The sequence below is a fragment of the Peromyscus californicus genome, unplaced genomic scaffold, assembly GCF_007827085.1.
Source record: "Peromyscus californicus insignis strain IS unplaced genomic scaffold, ASM782708v3 Scaffold_13__1_contigs__length_99412109, whole genome shotgun sequence".
Lineage (NCBI taxonomy): Eukaryota > Metazoa > Chordata > Mammalia > Rodentia > Cricetidae > Peromyscus > Peromyscus californicus.
The window spans coordinates 47,869,270-47,892,768 of NW_026294424.1; the positions used below are offsets into that span (position 1 = coordinate 47,869,270).

At 49.3% G+C, this 23,499-nt stretch overlaps 1 protein-coding gene across 1 annotated transcript; it reads left to right on the forward strand.

Moving 5' to 3' along the window:
- Nucleotides 1–1,398: 1,398 nt before the first annotated feature.
- On the forward strand, nt 1,399–22,202 carry Slc34a2 (solute carrier family 34 member 2). The gene is made up of 13 exons (XM_052735894.1): nt 1,399–1,773; nt 10,491–10,605; nt 10,702–10,836; nt 11,606–11,734; nt 13,310–13,453; nt 13,968–14,079; nt 16,386–16,581; nt 17,175–17,270; nt 17,921–18,041; nt 19,168–19,335; nt 20,204–20,320; nt 20,415–20,539; nt 21,148–22,202. The coding sequence occupies exons 1-13, from the start codon at nt 1,657–1,659 to the stop codon at nt 21,775–21,777; spliced, it is 2,205 nt and encodes a 734-aa protein (XP_052591854.1). The 5' UTR covers nt 1,399–1,656; the 3' UTR covers nt 21,778–22,202.
- Nucleotides 22,203–23,499: the final 1,297 nt, after the last annotated feature.

Genomic DNA, 23,499 nt, shown 5'->3' on the forward strand with positions numbered 1-23,499 from the left:
GGATATTCAGTATCTGAGGTCAAATGAAACTATCAAATGAAGGCCCTATGGGAGTGTTCTTCTGCAGGCCACATTCTGATAAAGGGAGATGAGAGCGTGGACCCTGCAGAGAAGTAATGCAAGGAACTGCCGCCAAGCAGAGGCAAGCAGATGCCACCCTGGGAGCCATGCATACGCTGTAAAAAAGCCTCTTGGACTGACTTCCCTTGTCTACCAGAACATAAGGGAGCCTTCCCAAGGTTTTTGCAGAGCTGGTTTTCACACTTCACCTGCATTTGGGGGCGTGATTTTTTAAAGCTAGGGGAAGGCAGTTAGGTCCCTGCCTCATGAAAGCTTTTAGCCACTGGAGGCAGATTCGCAGGATGGATGACCAGAGAGTGACTGACTGCCTCAGGAAATCTGGAAACTTAGCGTAGGTGGAATGTGCAGCCTGTCTTGTCCACCGTTGACTACAGGCAAGGCTGAGCTCCTTGAACGTGTGGGGGTGGAATCCCTTTACTCTGGACTCCGTGCTACAAGCTGCTGGTTGAAGAGGTGCTTGTCGAGCCGAGCCACTTAAATGTCTTAAGTCCACCTTAGTGCAAGCATCATCCCTCAGCAGGGCCACCAGGCGGATTAGCTTTCTGCCCTGTCTTCAGCGAGTCCGTGCTTTGGGCTGCTGTAGGCAGTATTGGCATTGTGATCCATTTAATACCTTCCTATTCCTCCGAACACCACAAGCTCCCATTTGAAAGCAAGGGTAGTGAGTTAGCGCATTGAGTGCTGTGTGCGGCGGCTGCATTCCTGAGTTACACAGGAGGGGCAAACTGGACAGTGGAAAACAAGGGGGCAGAGCGGGGAATTAAAAGCAGACAGCTGAGCTCCTGAGGGCTTGTCCCAGGGCAGCACTTCAAATACTAGGTAGGGACATTTAGAAATCTGGAGTTGAGGCAGAAAGGAGTGGGCTAGCCTCTGTTTTAGCAGATCTAGAGTGAGCCTCTGCCATCACCCCTACGTCTTAAATCTTGGCTCCTTGGCCCTAGGCAAAGCTTTTATGCTCTGATCAGAGGTGATGTCTGTCCGCAGTGTTCAGTACTAGCCCGGGGGCTTCCCACGGCAGATCTCCCGGCCATGTTATAGGGGGTGGAGGTAGAGGAAACGGACTGAAAAGAGCCATGACAAACCCTGGGCTCTCACAGTGGAGACAGCAGCCCTTTTCCAAGCCTGCCCCTCAAGACCTGCCCCAAACACTCTTAAGATCCTCGCTGGCCTTGTTCTAAACTGCCCAGTCCAGACAGGTCTCAGGGCAGAGGCACCTCCGACAATCCAGGCTTTGTTGCGAACAATCAGTCCCTGAATTTCCAGTCTGTGGCTCAGTGTCTAACCTCTATCCAGCCCCGGGAGACCGGAAGGCTCAGGCTCCCGGGGAGATGGAGTTAGAGGGCAGGGGGCGCCGCTGACCGGCCGGCGTTCACAGGCACCCCGCGTGGGAGGGCAGCCGGGGGATTCGGGGGCTCGCGGGGCGCCATCCGGGCGCAAGGCCGTTCGGCCGTTCGTACTGCCGGCCTGCTCTGAGGTTACTTCCCGCAGCCCTCGAGGTCGCGATGGGCTCATTAAGCCGGCAGGTAGGCAGTGCCGTGGCGGCGGCAGGCGGTCCTGGAATGTGCGAGGGGCGTGATGACAGCGACTGCCGCCGGCCTCTTTGCGCAACACCTTCTCTGTATATATACCGGGCGCTCAGCTGCGCTCCACCTGGGTGCCTCCTGCAGTCCCTTACCTGCGAAGGGAGCGCTGGTGAGTACACCCGCCCGCCGCTGCTACCACGCTGCCGGCTGCTTCTGCCCTCAAGGACCTTCACTGAGTTCTTAAGTGACTTCATTCTTTGTAGACGGCCCCTCCATGCTCAGCACAAGAGACTTCGCTGGCTTCCCTGGCTCGGGGCTGCAGAGGAGGAAATAGAACATTTAATCTTTCGGAAACTTTCAGATCTTTGCTGTCAGGAACGACTCTTGTTACATGAGTGAGGTGGACACGCCTCACCTGGAACTTCTGGGATAGCTGGCTTGGGGTGGGATCTCTACCCGGCTGGGCTCACTCTTTGAAAGGTCACTTGTGTGACTCCCTTCAGGTCCCTGCCATGCAGTTGCCCTCCTGATGACACTTGGGTCTTTTCGGCAAATTATATGTTTCTGGCTGCTGGAGGATGAGTCGCCTCAAGGGGGACTCAGCTAAAGGCTTCCTCCTCCTCAGATGTGTTGAACAGAACTTAGGATATGATTCCTGTTTAAGGCAGAGAGTACTAGGGAACCAGGTGTTAGTAACTTGAAGGAAGAATATATGCACAGGGTTGGGGAAACCCAGCATGTTCAGGCCAGAAAGAGGAGAGTGCCTGTTTTGGAGTTCAAGTTCCATGGGGGCAGATGCCTGCCATAGGTGCTGTGATTAACTTCTTAAACCTATGCTTTCCTAGGGAGTCTTCAGGAGAGTTTTTGTGCTAGCAGGGATGGCTCTGTCATACTGTGTCCACTTTCCTAACTTGGAAACTGTAACTTGCCCTCTGTTAGGCATTTTCTAGAAAACCTCAGCCTCCCCTCAGTGGCCATTGTTTGGGATTGGGAGACTGTCTTATCTTATGCCAGCTGATAATGACCCTTTGTTTTGTAAACTTGTAAATGGATGGCAAGAAGGGCAGGCTTTATAATAGTTTTAGATGCTACACAAGCTACCCCTCTCTGTTCCAGCCTCCTCAAGGCTACCACAACTGTGGCTGCTAGATACAAGCCAGGCACAGACTAAACTTATGGATAAAACAGCCTTTGGGGGATTTGGAGTACACTAGCTTTTGATAATGATGGCAGTATGCTTACAAATTCAGCTTTTTAAACTCCCACAAACAAGGCAGAATATAGTTACAGGTCAGCTACCAAACTCAATTGCAACCTAAGGGTTGAACTCAGAACCTTGTCAGGCTAGGTAGTCACTATGGCACTGGGATACACCACCAACTTCTGGGTTTTTGAGACGGAGTCTCATATAGGTCAAATAGTCTTGAATCAGTTATCCTCAGGCCTCAGCCTCCCAAGTGCTGGGATTATAGACTTGCCCTACCACACCTGACTAAAAGTTAAAATATAAATACAAACTAAAAGGACACTATGACAGATTGTTTGGGCCCAAATGTATAGCTATAGGCTAAAATGTCTTTTAAAAAATTCACTAGTATCATTCATATAAGGTCTAAAACTGTAGTCACTCTCCACTGTAAGACCTAGAGCAGTTAGTTACCCCCCCCCCCCCGCTTTTTTTTTTAAAAGGTCTTGCTGTCAACCTCAGACATGGCAATCCTCCTGCCTCAGCTTTTGCAATGTTGGGAATTCAGGCATGTAGTGCAACCACCACGTGTCTTCTGATCACACCCCTACCTCCCCCTTCACCGAGATATTTTTTCTGATGCTTAAAGGAAGTGAAGGAAAAGCAGCCATTAATTACTCTCAGTGATTTTGCTTTTTTTTTTTTTTTTTTTTTTGGTTTTTCAAGACAGGGTTTCTCTGTGTAGCTTTGCGCCTTTCCTGGATCTCACTCTGTAGCCCAGGCTGGCCTCGAACTCACAGAGATCCACCTGCCTCTGCCTCCCGAGTGCTGGGGTTAAAGGCGTGTGCCACCACCGCCCGGCGCCTTATTCTTTCAAAGCATAGGAACTTCTCAGGCCCCCAGAGAGCATTGGCTACATAGAGTTGAATTGTCTTTGAAGTTGTAGTGATTGTCTGACTGAGCAATCTTTCTGCATCTCAGGTTTCCTTTTGGTATGGTCATAAAGTTAGTACCAAATGGTATAAAACAAATCTCTCCCTCTGCAGAATGGTGTGAAAGTTGGTCTCAAAGATCACTGATGGCTGAGTATGGTGATACACACCTGTATGTAGCCCCACTTTTGGAGAGGCTGAGACAGGAGGATTGCCAGAAGTTATGTGCGTTATATGGTATATTCTGCACCCCCTCCCCAAAGTGCCTTAAAGTGATTGGCAATTAGATGAGTTGATCAGTGTGTATGACTTACAACATAGCCCAGAAGGTGCTCAATAAACGTTGGCCTGCCTTTCAGTGCCAACCACTGTCCATTGGTCATTCTTGTGCTATAGCCATACCTGGTGTGAGGACACAGGGCCACTGACCTGGGCCATTTCACTTTCTCATTCTTGGGCCTTGGCTAAATACAGCTGCCCCGCGACCCCCCCCCCCCCCCCCGTCAGGTCCTGGATAGAGAAGCTCAAACATGCAAAGTAAAGGGTATGGGTGACTGCCAGGTGCCCCACACTTTCCTGTTTGGTGAGTCCTAGAAGAGCCCCGAAGTTTCCCCTTCTGGGCCTGCCTAGAAGGAATGAGTTCCTCTTGGCATTGTGTGTGACACTGTGAAGTAGAGCCAAGAGCGAGGCTCCCATCCAGCTCTGTAGAGATGGGTCTGGTGTGGGCTCAGAACGTGGGGCCCTTGTGATGATAGTTCTTGGTCTGGCTGGGGAGCTGACACCCTGTTAGATGGAGTGTTTCCCTCTGTGCTTGCTGCTTCTGGCGGGTAGCAAGAGAGTGCAGGAATCCAGTGTTGTTAGGTGGGAAAGTAGAGGGAACAGTGGCATCTGGAGGTAGGAGAAGCCTTTGGAAGGGCCCAAAAGGTAAGGCCCTTTCTTCAGGAAGCAGGTTTGGTGCCTGCCATGTCTCTGGGTCAGTGACCTCAGATTGACACCCCATCCTCTGTCCACCCTTCTCAGTAGACTTACCTGGAGGACTGCTGTCTGAAGACTTTCTTCAGCCAGTCATTACAGAATTCTTGATCACTGTATTTGGGTATCCAATTGGACACAGGAGTGATTCCTGCAGTCACGTTCCTGAGTCCTTGATGAGCCAGACTGAGGCTCCTGGTGCTTGAATGGGACATGGGACATGAAGGCTTCCCTATGGCCCCTGGCTGTGAAGTTTATGGTGTATGAAGGTGTAGCTAGAGTTTTCTGAAGGCTTCTGGCTTTGAAAGTATATCCTTGGGTTCACAGACACAGACATACACACACACACACACACACACACACACACACACACACACACACACACACACACACACACACTGAGCTATGTGACTTTTAGACAAGTTCTTTTCACCTCTTTGCCTTCATTTTATTGTATCCTGGAAAGAAAAATTCCTCTGTAGGAATAATGTCGCCCCCAGGCAATGGTGTGACTATAATCTGCTTCCTTGGTTCTCTTTGCCTCTGCTTCATTCTGCCTTTGAAGGGTCATGTCGCAAGACATCACCCATATCCCTTGGGATCCTTATTGTGCCCAAAGCTGGCAATGGACTCTCTGTAGACCAAGTGGGGCTTAGACTAGTTCATGATGCAACTCACGTCTCCATTTGGGGGGACTCTGCCAGGCAGTACTCAGGCCTTACCGAAACGGATTGTCAATTAGTCTTCCAGACAGCTCCGCGAGGAATGTGCCACTCTTCCATTTCTGAAATGATGAACTTGAAGCCTAGATGGAACTTCAGGGCTGGCCACCCTCTACCACAGCTCTGTCTCACAGCCAGACACTGTAGTCTCCACAGAAGTATTACCTGCAGCGACCTGGAGGGTCCCTGGAATGATGACCTACTCCAGGGGCCAACTGCAGGGTATTTGCTTGCTCCAGGTCTAGCCTTTGCTCCAGAGTTCCAGCTGCAGGCTCTGGGTTACCCTGCAGAGAAGGCTGGGAGAATGGAGCCCGGGTAACTGAGCAGCAGAGTGGCACGGCTGGATGGTTGCCAGATGTCCTGCGTCTCCTGCTTTCAGGATACATTATCTGTGGGGGTAGAAAAAGTCAGGAAGGGCATGGCCAGCCGTTTTTGACAGCCAGGGCTGGGTAGACTGTGCTCCTAGATGCTTGCCAAGGGGCTAGTGCCAAGTGTGTGGATCTATGGCTTCTTTCCTGATCCACCAGGATATAGCCTAAGTGGTGATGGAGGAGACCGAGTACCTGAATTGCTTCCTATGGGAAGTGTATTGAGTAACTGAGCTCAGGATAAGGTGGTCTCCCAAGAAGGAGCACAGGTAATCTACAGAAGTACTTCTCCTTTTGATGGTTCAAACTCATAGTAAATGGCACTGGAGGTGGAGGTACCACAGACTGGGGACATTTTTTCTGTTTGGGTCCTGGCCAGTCATAGACATCTGGTCACAGAACACATCCTGTAGCTAACAGGGAAGTAGCAACCCCAGTCACACCTGACTGCTGTGGTGAGTTCCTTGGCGGGGTGTAGTGGCATCCGGCCACAGTTTCTAGGGATAATTGCTCTAGCCAACAAATCTTGGCCAATCCAACTTGCATATGGTGACGAGGGACAGCCTCCTGTCAGGAAGACTCAGGCTCAAATCGCTACTTAGTCACAGTCAACATGGAGCAGTGCATTCCCTCAGCAGGCCCTGAGTGCTGGCTTTTCCACTTGGTTGCTGTGTTCATTCCCCTGGGCACTGGAAGAGAAGCCAGCAGGCTCCTGCCCTCTGAGAACTTACATTTTATTTCTGAAGGTGAGGTAAAAGGTTCATGAGGGGGAAACAGTCCCTGCGTTTAAGATTGTTAGAAGTGGGGGATGGCTCTACAAATTTCTCAGCACGCCTCCAAGAATAGAGAGCCGTTAAGTGAGACCCCTTAGCTCCTTGGGTAACCACAAATAGCTCATTACAATCCCAAAGAAAGGCATGTATCTGTGTCCGTCCTGCTTTCTATTTTACATTTGTTTCAATGTCCTGATCTTGCCATTCTCCTGCACCAGCCTTTCAAATACCAGGGTTACAGGAGTTCACTACCTTGTCCAGCTTAGAGTTGGATTTTGGGGGTGGGGAGGGGTCTGGAGACCAGTTCTCACTATGTAGCCCTGGCTAGCCTAGGTTGACCTTGAACCTCAGAGATTAGCTCGCCTGAATGCTGCACACCTGAGTGCTGCAATTGGTGTGAACTTCGATGCTTTTTATTTCCTCTTTTTGAGACAGGGTCTCACTGGTGCCTTGGCTGTCTCGGGCTTGCTATATTTCCCCTTCCTCCAAGTGCTGGGATTACAGGTGTGCCGCCACACTCAGCCTGCAGTTTTAATTCTGTCACTCCTAGTGAGACAATAATCTTCTATGATCGTTTTAGCAAGACACTGCATCATCGCAAGGGTACAGTGCTGGACACTGTTCTGAGAAGTCCCATTAGCACAGGTGTGTGTCATTTTGCATATGGGGAAACTAAGACAGAAAGGACTTACCCAACATCACGGAGGCAAAACTGGATCTTGAACCCAGGAAGTTGCAATCTGAAAATCCAAGTTTCCTTTGGAAATGGTCTTCAGTCCCTTAGGATATTTGACAATGTTTGGACATATTGTCAAAATTGGGGTGAGGGTCTCAGCATTTAGAAGGGACAGGGCTGAATACCCTATGCTAAATATCCCTCAGGAGACAGGACTCCCTCCCCCCACACCAGAGACCTGCACGCCCCAGTTGTCAATGTTTAGGTTAATAAACACCTCAATCCACGAAAACAGTTTATCTGGAGCATAAATCATATACCAGTCATGGCCTGCCACCCTTTCCCAGTTCCCTAAGTAAAACTGTCTGCAGGAAGACAAGTCATGCTGATGTTACTCCTTAACATTGTGGGTGAGGCTGGGCAGTGGGCAGTGGTGGCGCACGCCTTTAATCCCAGCACTGGGGAGGCAGAGCCAGGTGGATCTCTGTGAATTCAAGGCCAGCCTGATCTACAGAGCAAGAGTCAGGACAGGCACCAAAACTACACAGAGAAACCCTGTCTTGAAAAACCAAAACCAAACCCAAACCAAACCAAACCAAAAAAACCCCAAAAATTGTGGGTGAGGCCCCAACCCGGCAGAACTGTAGAAAGTGCTGTCCTTCGCTGCTAGGCTGCTTCTGTGGTAGTTTTGCCAGCCCTTTTGTGCATAGAGCCCGACTAAGAACGTATATCAGGCACCAGCTTGGCACCGGGTAGCTCTCTGATGCGCGTTAAATGGTCCTGGTTATTAGAGATTAAGAGATGTCACAGTGATATGTGCTGGAGTGCCAGATGAGTCACACCCCTAGCGCGTGCGGGGACTGAGAAGGGCAAGGCCAGAGCAGAGAGGAGGTGGGGTTGAGGACTGAAGCACTGTCCCTATCAGATAGAAGTGGGACCCCAAAGTGGCAGGGAGAGAAGAGGGATCAATTGAGGGCGGTAATGGGCCATAGGATGTTGGGGAAACAGTGTATGGCACAGCTGTGTTAGGAAGGGTCACCCATGGGGAGTCGGGGGACAACACTAGTGAAGCTGTGACTTCTGTTCACTTGGGAGCTGCGGAAGGTGGGACATGCGTCCAGGAAGAGCCAGTAGCTCTGGGGGTTTGGGAACAGTCGGATGACTTTAAAGGTCTAGAACAGTGATGGGCAAGTGTTACAAACGGGAAAATTCTGCTGCAGGGAACATGTGTTTTGACAGAAGGGTTAGCTTAAATTGGGGTGAATCTGAAGTAGAGCCTGCGAGAGATGTCCAAGAACAGCAGCCTGCAGGTGGAGAGCGCCAGGGAGAACGCAGGTCAAAGGCTCCTCGGTTCAAGCGCCTAGGGCAGGAAGCTCTGGTTTTGGCCACAAGTCCGATTCTTCCTTCCACCTGCCTTGTGTGCCCAGGAAGGCTGCCACTGACTCCATTTTCCACGTGAGGCGCAGCAGCAAGGCGTCCAGTCACCTTGCGCTGGACCCTCACTCTGAACCATTTCCTCCTATGTAAATACCATGAGGTCACCTCACAGAGAGCTGGGGGTGTGGCAAACGTATACAATTTTATTGTTCCTTTATGTTGTTGTCTGGGGTCTTGGTGGTCTTAGCCGTGTTAGAGAAGTGTTGGGCCCCTGAGCCAACTTCCCAGCCCAGTGCGTGTGTGCCTGCATGTTGAGATAGGGTCCTCTAGCCCCGCCTGATCTGGAATCCCCTATGTAGCCAGGCTGGCCTCAAAATCACCACAAGCCGTATACTTGGCTAGAATCAGCCCTTTTAACAGGAAGTTGGATAGATGTGGATATCCCGCCCCCACTCTGAACCCCATGGAATGATTTTGGATCTTAGTTACCCTAGTGCAACCTTGCCAGATTGGGACAAAGTATGCCTCTTATTCATACTAAAGAGCGCTTGCCTGTGTTTGGTTTTCCTGACCACCTTTAATGATTTGCTATCCGTTATACTTTGATCTGCCTTCCTCGTTTTTTTTTTTTTTTGTTGTTGTTGTTGTTTTTTTTTTTTTTTTTTTTTTATTTTTACAAATCTGTAAATGACTGGGCAGGAAATACCTTTTTGTCTGTGTTTCCATCTCATCAATGAATATGTATTGGGCCTTATCTCGGGCTAGGCGGAGCTTCGGGCCCTAAGGATGCCCCTCTCGGTGCTGCCTGTCCTTTGGTAAACAGGAAGTAAAGGTCAACTGGTTCAGGGAATCTTCTCGAATTGACCAGGATAAGGCAGGTGTTTCTGAGAGCTCATGTTCCTTCCCTTCTAATTCCCATAAGGGAAATGGGTAGGGCTGAGATGCAGGATGAGTGAAGGTACATTAGCCTCAGGGCCATACACTTTTGAGAGCTTCCAAGCTGATCTTACAGCATCTTCTCCAGTATAGTACATTTTTGTCCGGAGATATGCTCCTTCTCTAGTCCGGGCTGCCCTAGAGCTCTACTACATGACCCAGGCTGGCCTTGAACTCATGGAGATCCTCCATGCCTCAGGCTGCTGAGTGCTGGGATTATAGGTGTGGAACAGCATGCCTAGCTACCACAGCACAGTAGATTACATTCTGCCGTCACCACTTAATTTGCATATCTTGAATCGCTGATGAGACTGAACTCTTAGCTGTCTGTACTTCCTTTTCTGTGAATTTTCTGTTCTTTGGATTGTTCTGCTTCGTGGTGTCAGGATAGGCTGCGAGCTGTGGCCAGACAGGTGAGCTGGCATTGTAACTGAGAGGGACATTGTGGAGAAAATGGGTTACGGAAACAATGCAGCTCTTATAAAAGGGCCATTGATCATGGTAAGGTGACCCAGTGATAGATGCGATTTACCAGCCCTTTGACCTCCTTACCAATCCCAGAGCTCAAGAAGTATGGAGGAAATGGGTACCGAGTGCTTGGAGGCATAAAGAAAGGCCCTTGGTCCTAAGGCACATCTACTCATGAGTGACACTATCACATTTTCACAGAAGACCCAGATGGTAGGGAAAACAAGTGGGCTGCCTAGGAGTATATACATCATACACTTGCATTAGCATATGTGGATGTCAAGAGCACTGGGTGAGGCTTGGTGCTGATTTACAGTTGAACTTGCCTCAGTGCAATGAGCAGATGGAGTCCATTGGTACAAACACCTCTTTCCTGCTTCCCATTCCTAAGTAGAATATTTGCAAAGGAGTGACTTCTTCTCAGGCAACTGTTATATCAGTGACGACATCCTTAAGCTCTGTCTTCTCTTTCGCAGATCATGGCTCCTTGGCCCGAGTTGGAAAATGCCCAGCCCAACCCCAATAAATTTACTGAAGGGGCCTCAGGTCCACAGTCTAACCCAGTAGCCAAGGAGAAGGAGGCCAGCAAAAGTAAGTGTTCCTCACCAACTGGGGGCCGGCCCCCCCCACCCCTGCCCCCGAGATTCAGCTCTCATTGCTCACGGCCTTTGCTACTTGTTTGAGCAGATGACAGTGGGACTCCTGTAACCAAGATTGAACTTCTACCCTCCTATTCCACCGTGGTCCTGATAGAGGAGCCCACTGAGGGGAGTGACCCCTGGGACCTGCCTGAACTCCAGGACACCGGGATCAAATGGTCAGGTAAGTGGATGTCCAGCATCCAGCAGAGACCAGCAAGAAGGACAAAGTCAATCTACAGCATTTCCCTAAGTCTGTCAAGTTATCTAAAGAACGATAGCTTGGGGACCCTTTGTTTTTTCAAAGTACCAGGGACCAAGGCAGTAACAGACAGATTCGGTGTATGCTGATAGGTTGTAGATTTCGTAAGAGGTACTGAGAACACAGCCAGCGAAGCTGGGGTGACCGTGAGCTTATTTCTCTTCCAGGTGTGGGGTTCTGATCAGCCTGTGGACCAGTCAGCTAGGATAGGCTTGGGTGGTGGGAAGGGAAGGGAATGAGTAGGAGAGGCAAGAAGATGACACTATTGTAGATTAGTTGGATGGGTAAGGCCCGGGCCCTCACCAAACTGCAGCTGTGATTCCAGGGGTTATCTGTGCTGTTCTCAAGGTGCTTTGTGGAGCCATTGCCTGTGACCCTGCATCGGGTGGCAAGTAACTACCTGCTCCCTCAGTGACATTGTGGTTCTTCACTTGAACATCCCTTCTAGTCTGCACAGCGAGCTCCCCCTCCTCTCTGACTCTAGAAGCACTCAGGAGGGTCCAGTGAACTGCATCATGCTAAAGAGAACTGCCAGGAAACCTGCGGCAGTGGAAGCTGCCCCGTTTCCAGGCCTTGATATAGGAGCCAGTGGCGACAGGAGGTAGAGCTGAGAGCTCCCTCGCCAAACATCACTGTTCCAGCTGGAAAGATTCTAACTGTTGTGCCTTCCTTCCCGCATCCCCCCCCACAGAGAGAGACACCAGAGGGAAGATTCTCTGCGTTTTCCAGGGGATTGGGAAATTCATCCTTCTCCTGGGCTTCCTCTACTTGTTCGTCTGCTCCTTGGATATACTCAGCAGTGCCTTCCAACTGGTTGGAGGTAAGGACCTCGCCGAGGCCTTTAAGGCTAGAGGTGGGTTATTCTTGACTCCCGAATTTCATGTCAGGTGGACGCAGCTCGCAGGCCTTCCCACGCTTCCACATGGTTGGGAGTGTGTGAGGGCAAACCTGACAGGCAGCTCAGATGTCCCCTATCATGGAGAAGAAGATTGTAACTTCTAAGTGGCTTAGGTGGCTTAAGGCAGCAACCAGGGCTGGAGCTGATCTTGGCTGTTAGAATCGCTTCCGTTGTACACAGCAGGAAATTGCTTGACTCCTTTTATCTGGGGATCCCTGCTGTCTCTAGGCTTCTGTCTAGAGAGTATGGGGAAAACAAAAACAAAAACAAAAAACCTCACAGGCCAAAGCAGGTAGGAAAGATCAAAGCTGGCTAGGAAGACCCCACAGTAGATGGCTTCCCTGGCCTGAACCCAGGACACAGAGGCTGGTGTTCCCGAAACCCAGAAGTGAAATGGTCATGTGTGCTCAGTTAACTTGGGACCCTTCATGGATGACAACAGATAGATAGCACCCTGAGTGGCCCTGTCTGGAATAGTCCTTCCTAAAGTCCCTCCCTTTTGTAAGAGAGAAGTAAGGCTCAGAGGTCGCTAACTAACCAGACTTTAAACACAGCCAGAGCACGGATCAGGATCGGGGGTCAAAAAAGCCTGTGGGTTCTGCTTCTCCTGCTGCCTCGAGCTAAATAAATAGAAATTTAAAAGTCTGGGTTTTTTGTTTTTTTTGGAACAGGGTCTCTATGTAGCTCTGACTGTTCTGGAACTCCCTATTTAGACTAGGATGCCTTCTAACTTTCAGATCCAATTGCCTCCAATAGGATTAAAGGCATGCTCCACCACATTCTTTCTAAGCCTGTTAGGACCGGGTCTCACTATTTCTGCCTGGTTTGGAACTCACAGACACCCTCCTGTCTCTGCTTCTTCCCAAGTTCTGGGCTGAAAGGGATGGGCCACCATGTCCAACTGAGCTGATCTTTCTGACCTGAGAGATATAGGTGAATGTGATAAATCTCACTGACCCGTGGGAACATCCATAAGAGGCTTGGCTTATGATGATGATTATCTGGACAATTCACATCCAGTCCTTCTGTAGGCATCCATTATAGAATGGGTTGGGGAAGGACTGAGGGTCACATAGGTACACTCCCAGAGAAACCTGGAATTCAGTGATGAGAATAGCTGGAGGTACTAGGGAATAGATGAGAGAGAATATAGAATAGAGAACAGAGGAATTAGGATTTATACTAAGCCCAGAGAAGACTGGAAGGCTGGCTGACTAAAGAGGTTCAAGGTAGGAAGCTGTAGAGTGAAGGGATAAGACCCACGGCTGAGGGTGGAGGTAAACCGTTTCCAAGACGTGGAACTGGAGGCTCACATTGATAGACAGCTTCCCTCTCGGGACAATGCAAGGAAAAAGAATGGCAAACAAGACCCACAGGCCCAGCTGAGCTGGAGTCTGAGCTCCCACTCCACAGACAACTGGCCTTGGGTGGACCTTATTTAGGACTGGGTACCACCACCCCAACCCATCCTCACATGACCATCATTTGTTCCTCCAGGGAAAATGGCCGGACAGTTCTTCAGCAACAACTCCATCATGTCTAATCCCGTGGCCGGGCTAGTGATTGGCGTGCTGGTGACCGTCATGGTGCAAAGCTCCAGCACATCCTCGTCCATCATTGTCAGCATGGTTGCTTCCTCATGTGAGTTGGACTTGCTCAAATTCCAATTCCCTTTCTCATCTTTTTTTCTTATGCCAGGGTTTTAGCCAAAATTAATAAGACTTTTTCTATATTGTGAATTTGAGGCCAGCCTACGCTACACAACACAATGACTCATGAGCCTTTATGCCACATATGGCATCCTTATCAGCCATGGAACTCATCTATTCTTTTAGTCACTGACTGATTCCTAGTGTCCTGTGAGATGATTTGACGTCTGTCTTAGAAGACGGGGCAATTTTAAAGCAAGGACCATAGGGCTTGAGGGGATCAGCTAGTGCCTTAAAATTACATCAAGAATGGGATTCATACAGATTCATCGACTCCCCTTTCTGGATTTTAATAGCTGCATACTGTTATGTATGACACCCCGCCCCCCTAGAATCTAAGAGCTGCTTTCTAGAATAATCATTCATCCCACATTGGGATGTGTGGAATATGGCTCTCCTGCCTTGCAGGCTGCCCCACAGTTCCTTTCTTCTTCTCTACCTTTCAGTGCTGACCGTGCGGGCTGCCATCCCCATCATCATGGGGGCCAACATCGGAACCTCCATCACCAATACTATCGTGGCCCTTATGCAGGCAGGAGACCGGAATGAGTTCAGAAGGTAGGTATCTCGGGGCAGGCTTTTTGTGCCCACCGGGTCTGTCATTGGAGTCCATGCCTAGTCATGAAGCTGTGCTCGGAGGTTTACCCGGAAGGAGCCTCAAGAGTCCAGTGAGGGTTGGGAATCCTAGTTGATTAAAATCCACTTACTGATCTGCAGAGCCAGAATGATACTATCCAGCACCACTAGGTTATTGTACCGATTAAACAGCCATGCAAGCAAGCAGCTGGCACCGAATCAGGGTACATGAAAGGTAAGCACTAGCTAGACATGTACTGCTGGGTGGTGGCATTAAAACAAGCGCGGGCTTCACCGGCTCACTTAGTCATAGATAATTATAACTTCCTAAAACTTCCATTTGGGGCTAGCTCAACTAACACTACCTCTTCACCTGGAAGCCGGCGCAGGCAAATATAGTCTATGATGTATAAGATACGAAAATAGCACAGTTGGAAATAGGCAAAGGGAAACCCTCTTAAAATGTTAACGTGGGAATTAAGCCCATTCCCCAGCTTTTCTAACCAGCGATAGACTCTTACCAGAGCTTATTAAAACACAGAAGCAATTCCCAGCTTGTCTATGATGCCATCGTGGTGTGGTCAAGCAGCTGACATTACAGGGGGGTGTCGGGAGACAGGTCATGTTTGTGTGTCTGCTGGCGAATCGACTATCACCATGGTCCATCTACCTGAGCCACCTCATTTGGTTCCTGATGACATGTCTTGATGGACGTGATAATACACATTATTAAGGCAGGCGCTCTCTAATTTGATCTTCTCATCAAGCCAGACAGCCTGCTCTATTCCCCATCATACTCATCTTGAAGCCAAAGGAGACGAGGTGATGTCATTGCCTGGCACAGGCAGGACTCCAGTTAGGTTTCCATTCTGGAAAATTTGGGCTCATCTTAGGATTACTTACACCGACTGCTGCCTTGTAGCCTAAGATCTACTGAGGTACCTGTACGCTTAGGTATAACTGACCTACACGCCCCTTACTATTTCAGTACGCTTTCCATAACCAATACTGGTTGTGGGATTGGTTGTGTGTAACATCCTTCTCAAAGGTTTGGATTATTGCCTTAGATAGCTACAATAATTACTATATCGAATGTTTATAGGGCTCCTGCACATTTTACTGAGCACCAGAAAATGTTTGAATCATTTTCTATATCATCAGTAGTGTATGCAAGTCTCTTAAATTGCCTTCTCCAGGACGAATGAGAGTAGCTAATACCATAGAGCAAACATCGGAATTTGCAATGCATTTCTTTTACTAGTAAATTAGTATTTCCCTATCAGCTTATCAAGTGCTTCTCTCATGAAGGAGAGTGTCATATACCAAGTACACCCAGTGGTAGGTATTTTCTGACTTGGAGATATTTCTAGAAGGAACATTTTCAATTTTCATTGAGGAAAAAGCCTACAGCAGTATTTTCTGCCTGGCTTGGGATAGTTTCTTAATTTGAAAGTTGTATGTCTCAGAATTTTGAGGATTTTTAAAGGTTTAGAATTTGGGGGCTGTTAAGATGGCTCAAGTACTTATATCCTCTTCAGAGGACCTGGGTTTAGTTCCCACCACCCATATGGTGGGTGACAACTGCCTGTAGTTCAAGTGTACAGGCTTCTGGTGGGCTCCTGTACCATTGTAGTGCATGTACACCGAGGCGCACACGTGCAAGTTGGTAAGAAGATCCTGATTGTCTTCTCTCCACTTTTCAAAGGTCAGATTGCTTTCCAAGCAGTTGAAAATGGTCTAAGCACAGTTGAAGAGGTGGCTCAGGGCTTCAAAGCACTTATTACTTTTGTAGAGGAACAAGATTTGAGTCCCAGCACCCATACGGTGGGTGACTCTAAACTATATATATATAACTCCAGTTCCAGAGGATCCAGCAAACACAGAAGTGGTGTACACACAAGCATGCAGAAAAAACATTCACAATAATTTTAAATTCAAAAATTATTAGTGTACTTGCCTGTATGTATGCACCACATGCATGCTTGCTGGCGCTGGGGCTGTAGGCTCTGGGAATTGAACCCAGGTCCTCTGGAAGAACAGACAATGTTAAGCCATTCTTGAGCCTTAAAAATTGGGGAATGGAGGGCTAGGGGGTGGTCTTAATGCAATTCTGCTAAACAATAGTTGTTGGGATCCTAGCTCTCAAATACTATACTGGCTGACAATATCCCACTAGACCAACTCACTACCTGTGTGTACTCCCGGGTGGATGACAGCAGATACAATGTCCAGCTGTCCGGCATCACCTCACTCAGAATATAATATTAGTGGCGGCTTCTGTCCCTTAGGGCATTTGCAGGGGCCACTGTCCATGACTTCTTCAACTGGCTGTCTGTGTTGGTGCTCTTGCCCCTGGAGGCTGTCACCCACTACCTGGAGCTCTTGACCAACCTTGTGGTGGACACCTTCCCGTTCAAGAATGGAGAAGATGCCCCCGACATTCTGAAAGTCATCACAGACCCCTTCACAAAGCTCATCATCCAGGTAAGGGCTATGCTAGTACAGCCCTCGTCTCCAGAGGCTAGGGACTAGAACAAAAGCCGTGGGTGTAGTTGTGAGTGAGTGTCACCTTTATTTCCTTGACATCAGCCTGGTTTGGCCTCTTTATTGGGTTAGGGACTGATCCGGTGAGGTTAGGGGTGATTGAGCACTTCTGAGTGAGCATTTGTGGCCACATTTTTTCCCCCATTATTGTCAACACAGCTTATTGATGGTTACTGTCCTTCTCACCTGAGACCAATCATGCCCTATGGTCCTTGGTGTCTGTCCTAGATATTGATAGAGAAAGGGCCAGCTGGGACTTGAACTTAGACAGCAGGTGTCTACAGCCTACTGGCTATTAAAGCCCTTGCCATACAGTCCCCCTCGGAGTATCTGCCAATCTCTAGGGGATAATGCTCTTCTCTTGGAAGGTTATGATTGGGTGGCGGGGCTAGAGGTCTTTGCACACAGTGAGTGGATTGGCTCACAGTCAACGGCCCCCAACACACACACTTCAAAGTCCCCTGACAGCCACCACACCTGTTAAGCATCACTACCAGGATGTGCTGACCCTTCTCCCCTATTGATCCCCTCAGCTGGATAAAAAGGTCATCCAGCAAATTGCAATGAGCGACCCAGAAGCCCAGAACAAGAGCCTGGTCAAGATCTGGTGCAAAACCATAACCAATGTGGTAAGTGTCAGGAATGTCACGGGGCAGGTGGTGGGCGATGATGGATGAGTAGGTGTGCCACCTGAAGGATTCAAAAGCAGCAAATCAAAAGTCAGTGGGGGGGGGGAGAAATGAGGCTCCTGGGAATCCAATCTGGCCCCTTCCTTTCGGGGAGACAGCCATCTCTGCTTCACACTCCTTGACCTGGTATAATGCTGCGTCTCTCACAGAAGACTGACTTGTTTCTGCTACCTCTTTGCTCTTGTTTTGGAGATCACAAAGTCTATGCCCCACAGCACAGATGCAGGCAGCAGAGACATCTCAATGTTCCAGACTCTTCTTCCTGAGGAGGCACACATATTATATTATATTGCGACTCTGAAATAGGAAACTTAACCAACTTGCTATGCAGTGTGGGTGTGGCTTTCCCTTAATTCTTGTGTGTGTGTGTGTGTGCACACACATGTGCACATGTGTGTGCACAAGGCAGTTGATAAAATAATGAAACTGATTTTATCCCAGTGGCTTCAAGCGATTTTCCACTAACTCTTCAAGGGGAGGAAGGCATCCCTATGAAGGAGCCATTGCATAGACCCAAGGGTAATGTCTCCCTCAGTCCCCACTTTGTCTGTTAGTCCCCACCATGGACACTTCTCATGTTTGTCATTTAGACTCAGATGAATGTCACCGTTCCCTCATCCGATAACTGCACCTCTCCTTCACATTGCTGGACTGATGGCATACAGACTTGGACCCTCCAGAATGTCACCCACAAGGAAAACATTGCTAAATGTGAGTGGGAGTTGGCCGACTGGCCACCTGGGTGGGTAGTCTAGTGACGACAGGAAAGAAAGAAAGATTAACCCAGGCCTTTTGGTGACTCTATACCACCCAAAAAACTTGTGATGGGATTCTACCGCTCCCTTGGTGTGCCTAAGTATCCCTTTGTCAATCAGTCAGGGGTAATTGATGGCTGCTTTGATTATGTGGGGTCTATTCACTCGGTGAGTTCCCATCTGAACAAGGCACTGAGCCCACCTGATACTCCCATATTTAGGAAGACTTTCTTCCTCTTAACCTATTTGGAATCCCGGTTCTTCCCTATCCCATCACCATGAATGCTGAGCACTGAGTACCTTGATACAGTGTGATTCTTTCCACAGAATCAGGTGAACTTGTCACCCTAATCCTCGAGTTGCTCCCTGTCAGTAAAACTGTGCTTCCCTGGATTTGTCACAAAGGATAGATTGGAAGGACTTTAGTTAGTAATGCCTCCAAATGCTTTGTAGTAAAAATCACGCAGGGACCAGTGGTAGAAGAGTTGGGCTGGACACCTGGGCCTGCCCATCACAAGCTATGATTTAAGGACCTCACTTCACCACCTTCCATTCCCAGGAAGTGCAACTTGTTAACACACATTGGGGTCAGAACCGGTGGTACCTGCCTGTAATCACAGAGGTTGACGTAGGAGGGAGGATCAAGCTATTCTCCAGTTTGGAGACTTAACTAGGCCAGAACTATACCAGATCCTGTCTCAACAACAAAAACCAGGGGCTGGAGACATGGCTCACAAGTCAAACTCACATACTGTTCATGCAAAGAGCTGCAGTTCCTGCATCAGGTGACTTACAACCACCTATAACTGTACTTCTAGGGAATTCTGACTTCTGGGTGGTCTCTACAGGTACCTGGCATGGGCACGCACACACATAGGCACGCTTTAAAATGTTTTAAAGCTTGTTTTAAAACAGCTAGCAAACAACACTGTCTCAAGGCAAACTTCAAAGAAGAACATTGTTAGCCTGAACTCCCAAGTGTCCGACTGACACTCATTGTTTCTATGAAAAAGAAGGAACAGACGCCAGTCTCTGGACAAGGCATCCCCTGCCATCTGACAAGACTTTTTGTGTTTCTTCAGGCCAGCACATCTTCGTGAATTTCAATCTCCCAGATCTTGCTGTGGGCATCATCCTGCTTACCGTCTCCCTTCTGGTCCTCTGTGGCTGTCTGATCATGATAGTCAAGCTCTTGGGTTCTGTGCTCAGGGGACAGGTCGCTGTTGTCATCAAGAAGACACTTAACATGGGTAGGTCCAACCCTTCAGCCCTGGTCTGGCCTTTTGGGGATGGCACTGTGTGGACAGCTGAGTGGGGCTCTCCGATTTTCATCTTGCCATTTCCTGTATGTGGAACTCATTCTTGGATCCACTGAGCTGTAGTGATTAAGCTGTTATTTTCCCTGGAAATTGTCTGAGATGTCCCATGTAGGTCAGGGAGGGGAAAACAGGTACAGGCTCCCATTGCAGGGTGGGTAAGGCCCTGAGAAAGAGCCAGAGGGTTAAGCCTTCTCATGGCCAGGACTGTAGAAGTACCCAGACTATCACAGATCTGCTCTTAGTAGCTCTTAGGGAAAGGGAAATTGGTAACCAGGCTAGCTCACATTTATCCTCATTTCTCCTGGGGCTCTGGAGAACTATGTCAGCCTATGAAGCTCACACTGTTCCAATAGGAGCTAGTAAAGTACCCCACCCAATGAGCATGAAAACGCCATTCCTCAAATCTCAATGTGGCCATGAAATGCATCCCAGGGCCTTCTTGAGAGGGAGCCCCGTGCTTAGGTGTTTGCCAGAACCAGGGGCCTAATTCCATGAAGAGTTCATAGCTTATCTCTGAATGTGAAATGATGCCAGACCCGGCTAGGGAAGGGGGCAGGGTAGCCCTAACTCGCCCTCGTCTGTCTGTGTTTGTCTGATTCTCACCATATCCTTGGCTTACATGTGAATTTGCAGAATGATCGAGGTTGGGGAAGGAACCTGACAATCTCAGATCATGTGCGGAGTACAATCCTTTGCCTTAGCCTCTGCTCCTGGGTCCTCAGGAAGTGCCAGCCAGGCCTCCCCCTGCCCCCCATGCCATCCCCAGGACTTGTGGCATACCTTTCTCTGTGTCTTCCAGATTTCCCCTTTCCCTTTGCCTGGTTGACTGGTTACTTAGCCATCCTTGTGGGGGCAGGCATGACCTTCATCGTGCAAAGCAGCTCCGTGTTCACTTCCGCCATGACGCCACTCATTGGTGAGTTTTTGTCCCAGGGTTCTCCCTCGGGTCCCCATTGTCTCTTCCCATGGTTACTCAGGCCCATGCCCTGCGTTCTGTGCTTTCTCACCAGGTATTGGAGTAATCACCATCGAGAGGGCGTATCCACTCACGCTGGGCTCCAACATTGGCACCACCACCACCGCCATCCTGGCGGCCTTAGCCAGCCCAGGCAGCACCTTGAGGAGTTCTCTCCAGGTCAGTACCTGCTGCTGGGCTCTGGGTGGGATACAATCCATCTGTGGTTTTGCAAATCAGTGGTTTTATTTATTTATTTATTTTTTGAGTTTTGAGTCAGAATCTCACAGAGTCCATGTTGGCTCCAAACTCATAAAAATGGCCTTGAGAACTCCTGTGACCTCTTGTGTGCTGGGATTAAGTGCACACACCACCATACCCAGCATGCAGACTCTTTTCTCATATATAACATGCCTTCTGTGTTATAGCCAAAAGGCAGAACAAGGAAAGATGCTGGGAGAAGCCACAGGGAGCCAGGTGTGAGGAGAGCCAAAGCTATGAGTTCGTAAGAGGCAGGTGTTTAAAACCGCTCTGCGGAGACACTAGAGGCCCAAGGCATGGTGAAGCAGCAGGCAAGGCCACGTTAGGTGACACCTTCTGACCCAAAAAGCTGAGCTATTCAGAGGAGTCATTTGCTTCCTTCCATTATCCAAACAGTGAAGTAAAGTGTGTTCACAGAATATAAAGCTCTGCACAGGCCCAGCCATGCACATACCCTGGAAAGACACTGGGTGACCTCTGTTTCTCCCCATCCCCCTAACCTCTCTCTCCGACATCCTCGATTTCAGATTGCCCTGTGCCATTTTTTCTTCAACATCTCCGGAATCTTGCTGTGGTACCCCATCCCATTCACCCGCCTGCCCATCCGTCTGGCCAAAGGCCTAGGCAACATCTCGGCCAAGTACCGCTGGTTCGCCATCTTCTACCTCATCTTCTTCTTCTTCCTGACCCCGCTGACGGTGTTTGGCCTGTCCCTGGCGGGCTGGCCGGTGCTGGTGGGCGTGGGCGTGCCCATCGTCCTGCTGCTGCTCCTGATCCTGTGCCTCCGGATGCTGCAGGCCCGCTGCCCTCGCTCCCTGCCTCTGAAGCTCCGGGACTGGAACTTCCTGCCCCTGTGCATGCACTCTCTGAAACCCTGGGACAACATCATCTCCCTGGCCACGACCTGCTTCCAGAGACGCTGCTGCTGCTGCTGCCGCGTGTGCTGCCGCGTGTGCTGCATGGTGTGTGGCTGCAAGTGCTGCCGCTGCAGCAAGTGCTGCAGGGACCTTGAGGAGGGGGAAGAGGAGCAGGACGTCCCAGTCAAGGCCTCTGGGGCCTTCGACAATGAAGCGATGAGCAAGGAGTCCCAGGATGAGGGCAAGGGTCAAGTGGAGGCTGTGGGCATGAAGGCCATGTCCAAAACTACGGTGTTCTAGGGGCAACCTAGGAGGCAGGGGAGAGGAGGACCTCAACCCCATGGGATCCACCCCTCCCAGGGCTCTTGCCACCTCACCAGGGTTCCTGAGGAGAGACGGAGTTGACATCAACTCTAGCTCTCCCTTCCACCAGAGCATCCGCCTGTAGGTGAACTGGACCTTTCTTGTCCCAATTCCCAAGCGCCTCCCTCTCAGAAGACAGAGTTTAGACTGTGGCCCCACAGATGACAACATCCACTTCTTGCCTAGACTATGCTTTCCAAAGGCCATCCTCACCCAAAGGACAAGTGTTAAAGGAGGCACTAGGGAAGGTTCCGGAAAGGGGCCTATGGAAGACTATATGTAAATATATGTACAAAGCTGACCTTTCTTGGTATAAAGCTTCAACCGCTTTTTCTTTTTCTTTTTTCTTTTCTTTTTTTTTTTTTTTTTTTTTTTTTTTTTTTTTATCAAAGTCTATTCCCCTCTACCCAGTAGCTCCTCCTAGGCATCCCTGCCCCAGACCAGCCAGTTCAGACAAGATGAAGTAATTGTTTGGAGGCCATAGATAGGTGTGATCCTTTCTAGTTTACATCACAGGACAACCCATTCTCCACCAGGGCTTCGGCTAAATGGGTATGGCCAGTCCAAGCAGTTGACCACAGTGGTCTCATCCTCAGCTTTCTGGGATGGGGGGGGTCACACCTGACTAGGGGTTCATGACATGTTGGGTTCACCCATTGGTTTGCACGCCTACGATTCTTCACTGGACTCCTAGAAGCAAATTGTGAGGCATTGTGGCTGCAGACCAATGGCACTCTCTTGGTCAGGTAGCGATGTTACTGATGGGGCTTTACAGACTTGTGTCCCAAGTCCTCTCTGCTTCATCCTGGATCATCTGCCTGTGAGGGGTCCTGGTTGGTCCATTTCTTTTGTGCAAGGAAACTTTCTGGGCCTGCTTTGGGTGGCCTGATTCATCCATCCACTTTCCCTCCCCGTCATGTATTCAATGAGATCCTTCCCAGCTTCCACAGGTCAGCTCTGTCCGGCCTCCCTTCCACACCTACAAAGCTCCAAGGGAATTCTCCGGAGGGAGGAGATGGGGAGTGGCTAGACACCCTCAAAATCGTGGTGAAGCTCAGAGTTCGTGGGTGAGCTCTGGGTAAAGGGTGAGCTCCTATTCACACCAGATAACCTTTACTGTGCCTTTTAGAGCCCCCCCTGCCCTGTTATTCCTACCACAGCTTTTTCAGCCATCACACCCCCCTAAAAAAACAAGCCTCAGCTTGATTCAAGCGAGGCAGTGTGACTGTACCACAAGGCTGCCCTCCACATCCTCTCCCAACACACTCTTCACCATCTGAACAGGCTGAGATGCCAAATTGAGCCCTTCTGTAGATAAAAGTTCCCAAACAGCCATTTATGTGGCATATTTATAGCCCTGCATCTGTACAGAATACTCTGTAAGTTATATAGTACATAGTGATGTATTTTATAGTGTCTCATTTGGAAATGAGGCAGGGTTCTTTTATGTACTGTGAAGAACAGAAAGAGCACCTTTGTATATTTTGTAATACTGCCTTTAAACACGCCTCTGAGGCCACCCCGCTCCGCCCCCTGTAAATATGTATGTTACACCCCAGGAGGTGGCTTTGACTCTGTTGATTTCTTAAAAAATGGGATCCCAGTACCTGTGTTAATTGTATTTTTTTAAAACTGGTTGAGGAAAGAGAGAAATAAAAG

Coding starts and splice junctions, on each gene's coding strand:
- Slc34a2 (XM_052735894.1), top strand. CDS start 1,657: ATGACAGCGACTGCCGCCGGCCTCTTTGCGCAACACCTTCTCTGTATA. Junction 11,735..13,309: donor TGCCTTCCAACTGGTTGGAG/GTAAGGACCTCG, acceptor TTGTTCCTCCAG/GGAAAATGGCCGGACAGTTC. Junction 13,454..13,967: donor CAGCATGGTTGCTTCCTCAT/GTGAGTTGGACT, acceptor TCTACCTTTCAG/TGCTGACCGTGCGGGCTGCC.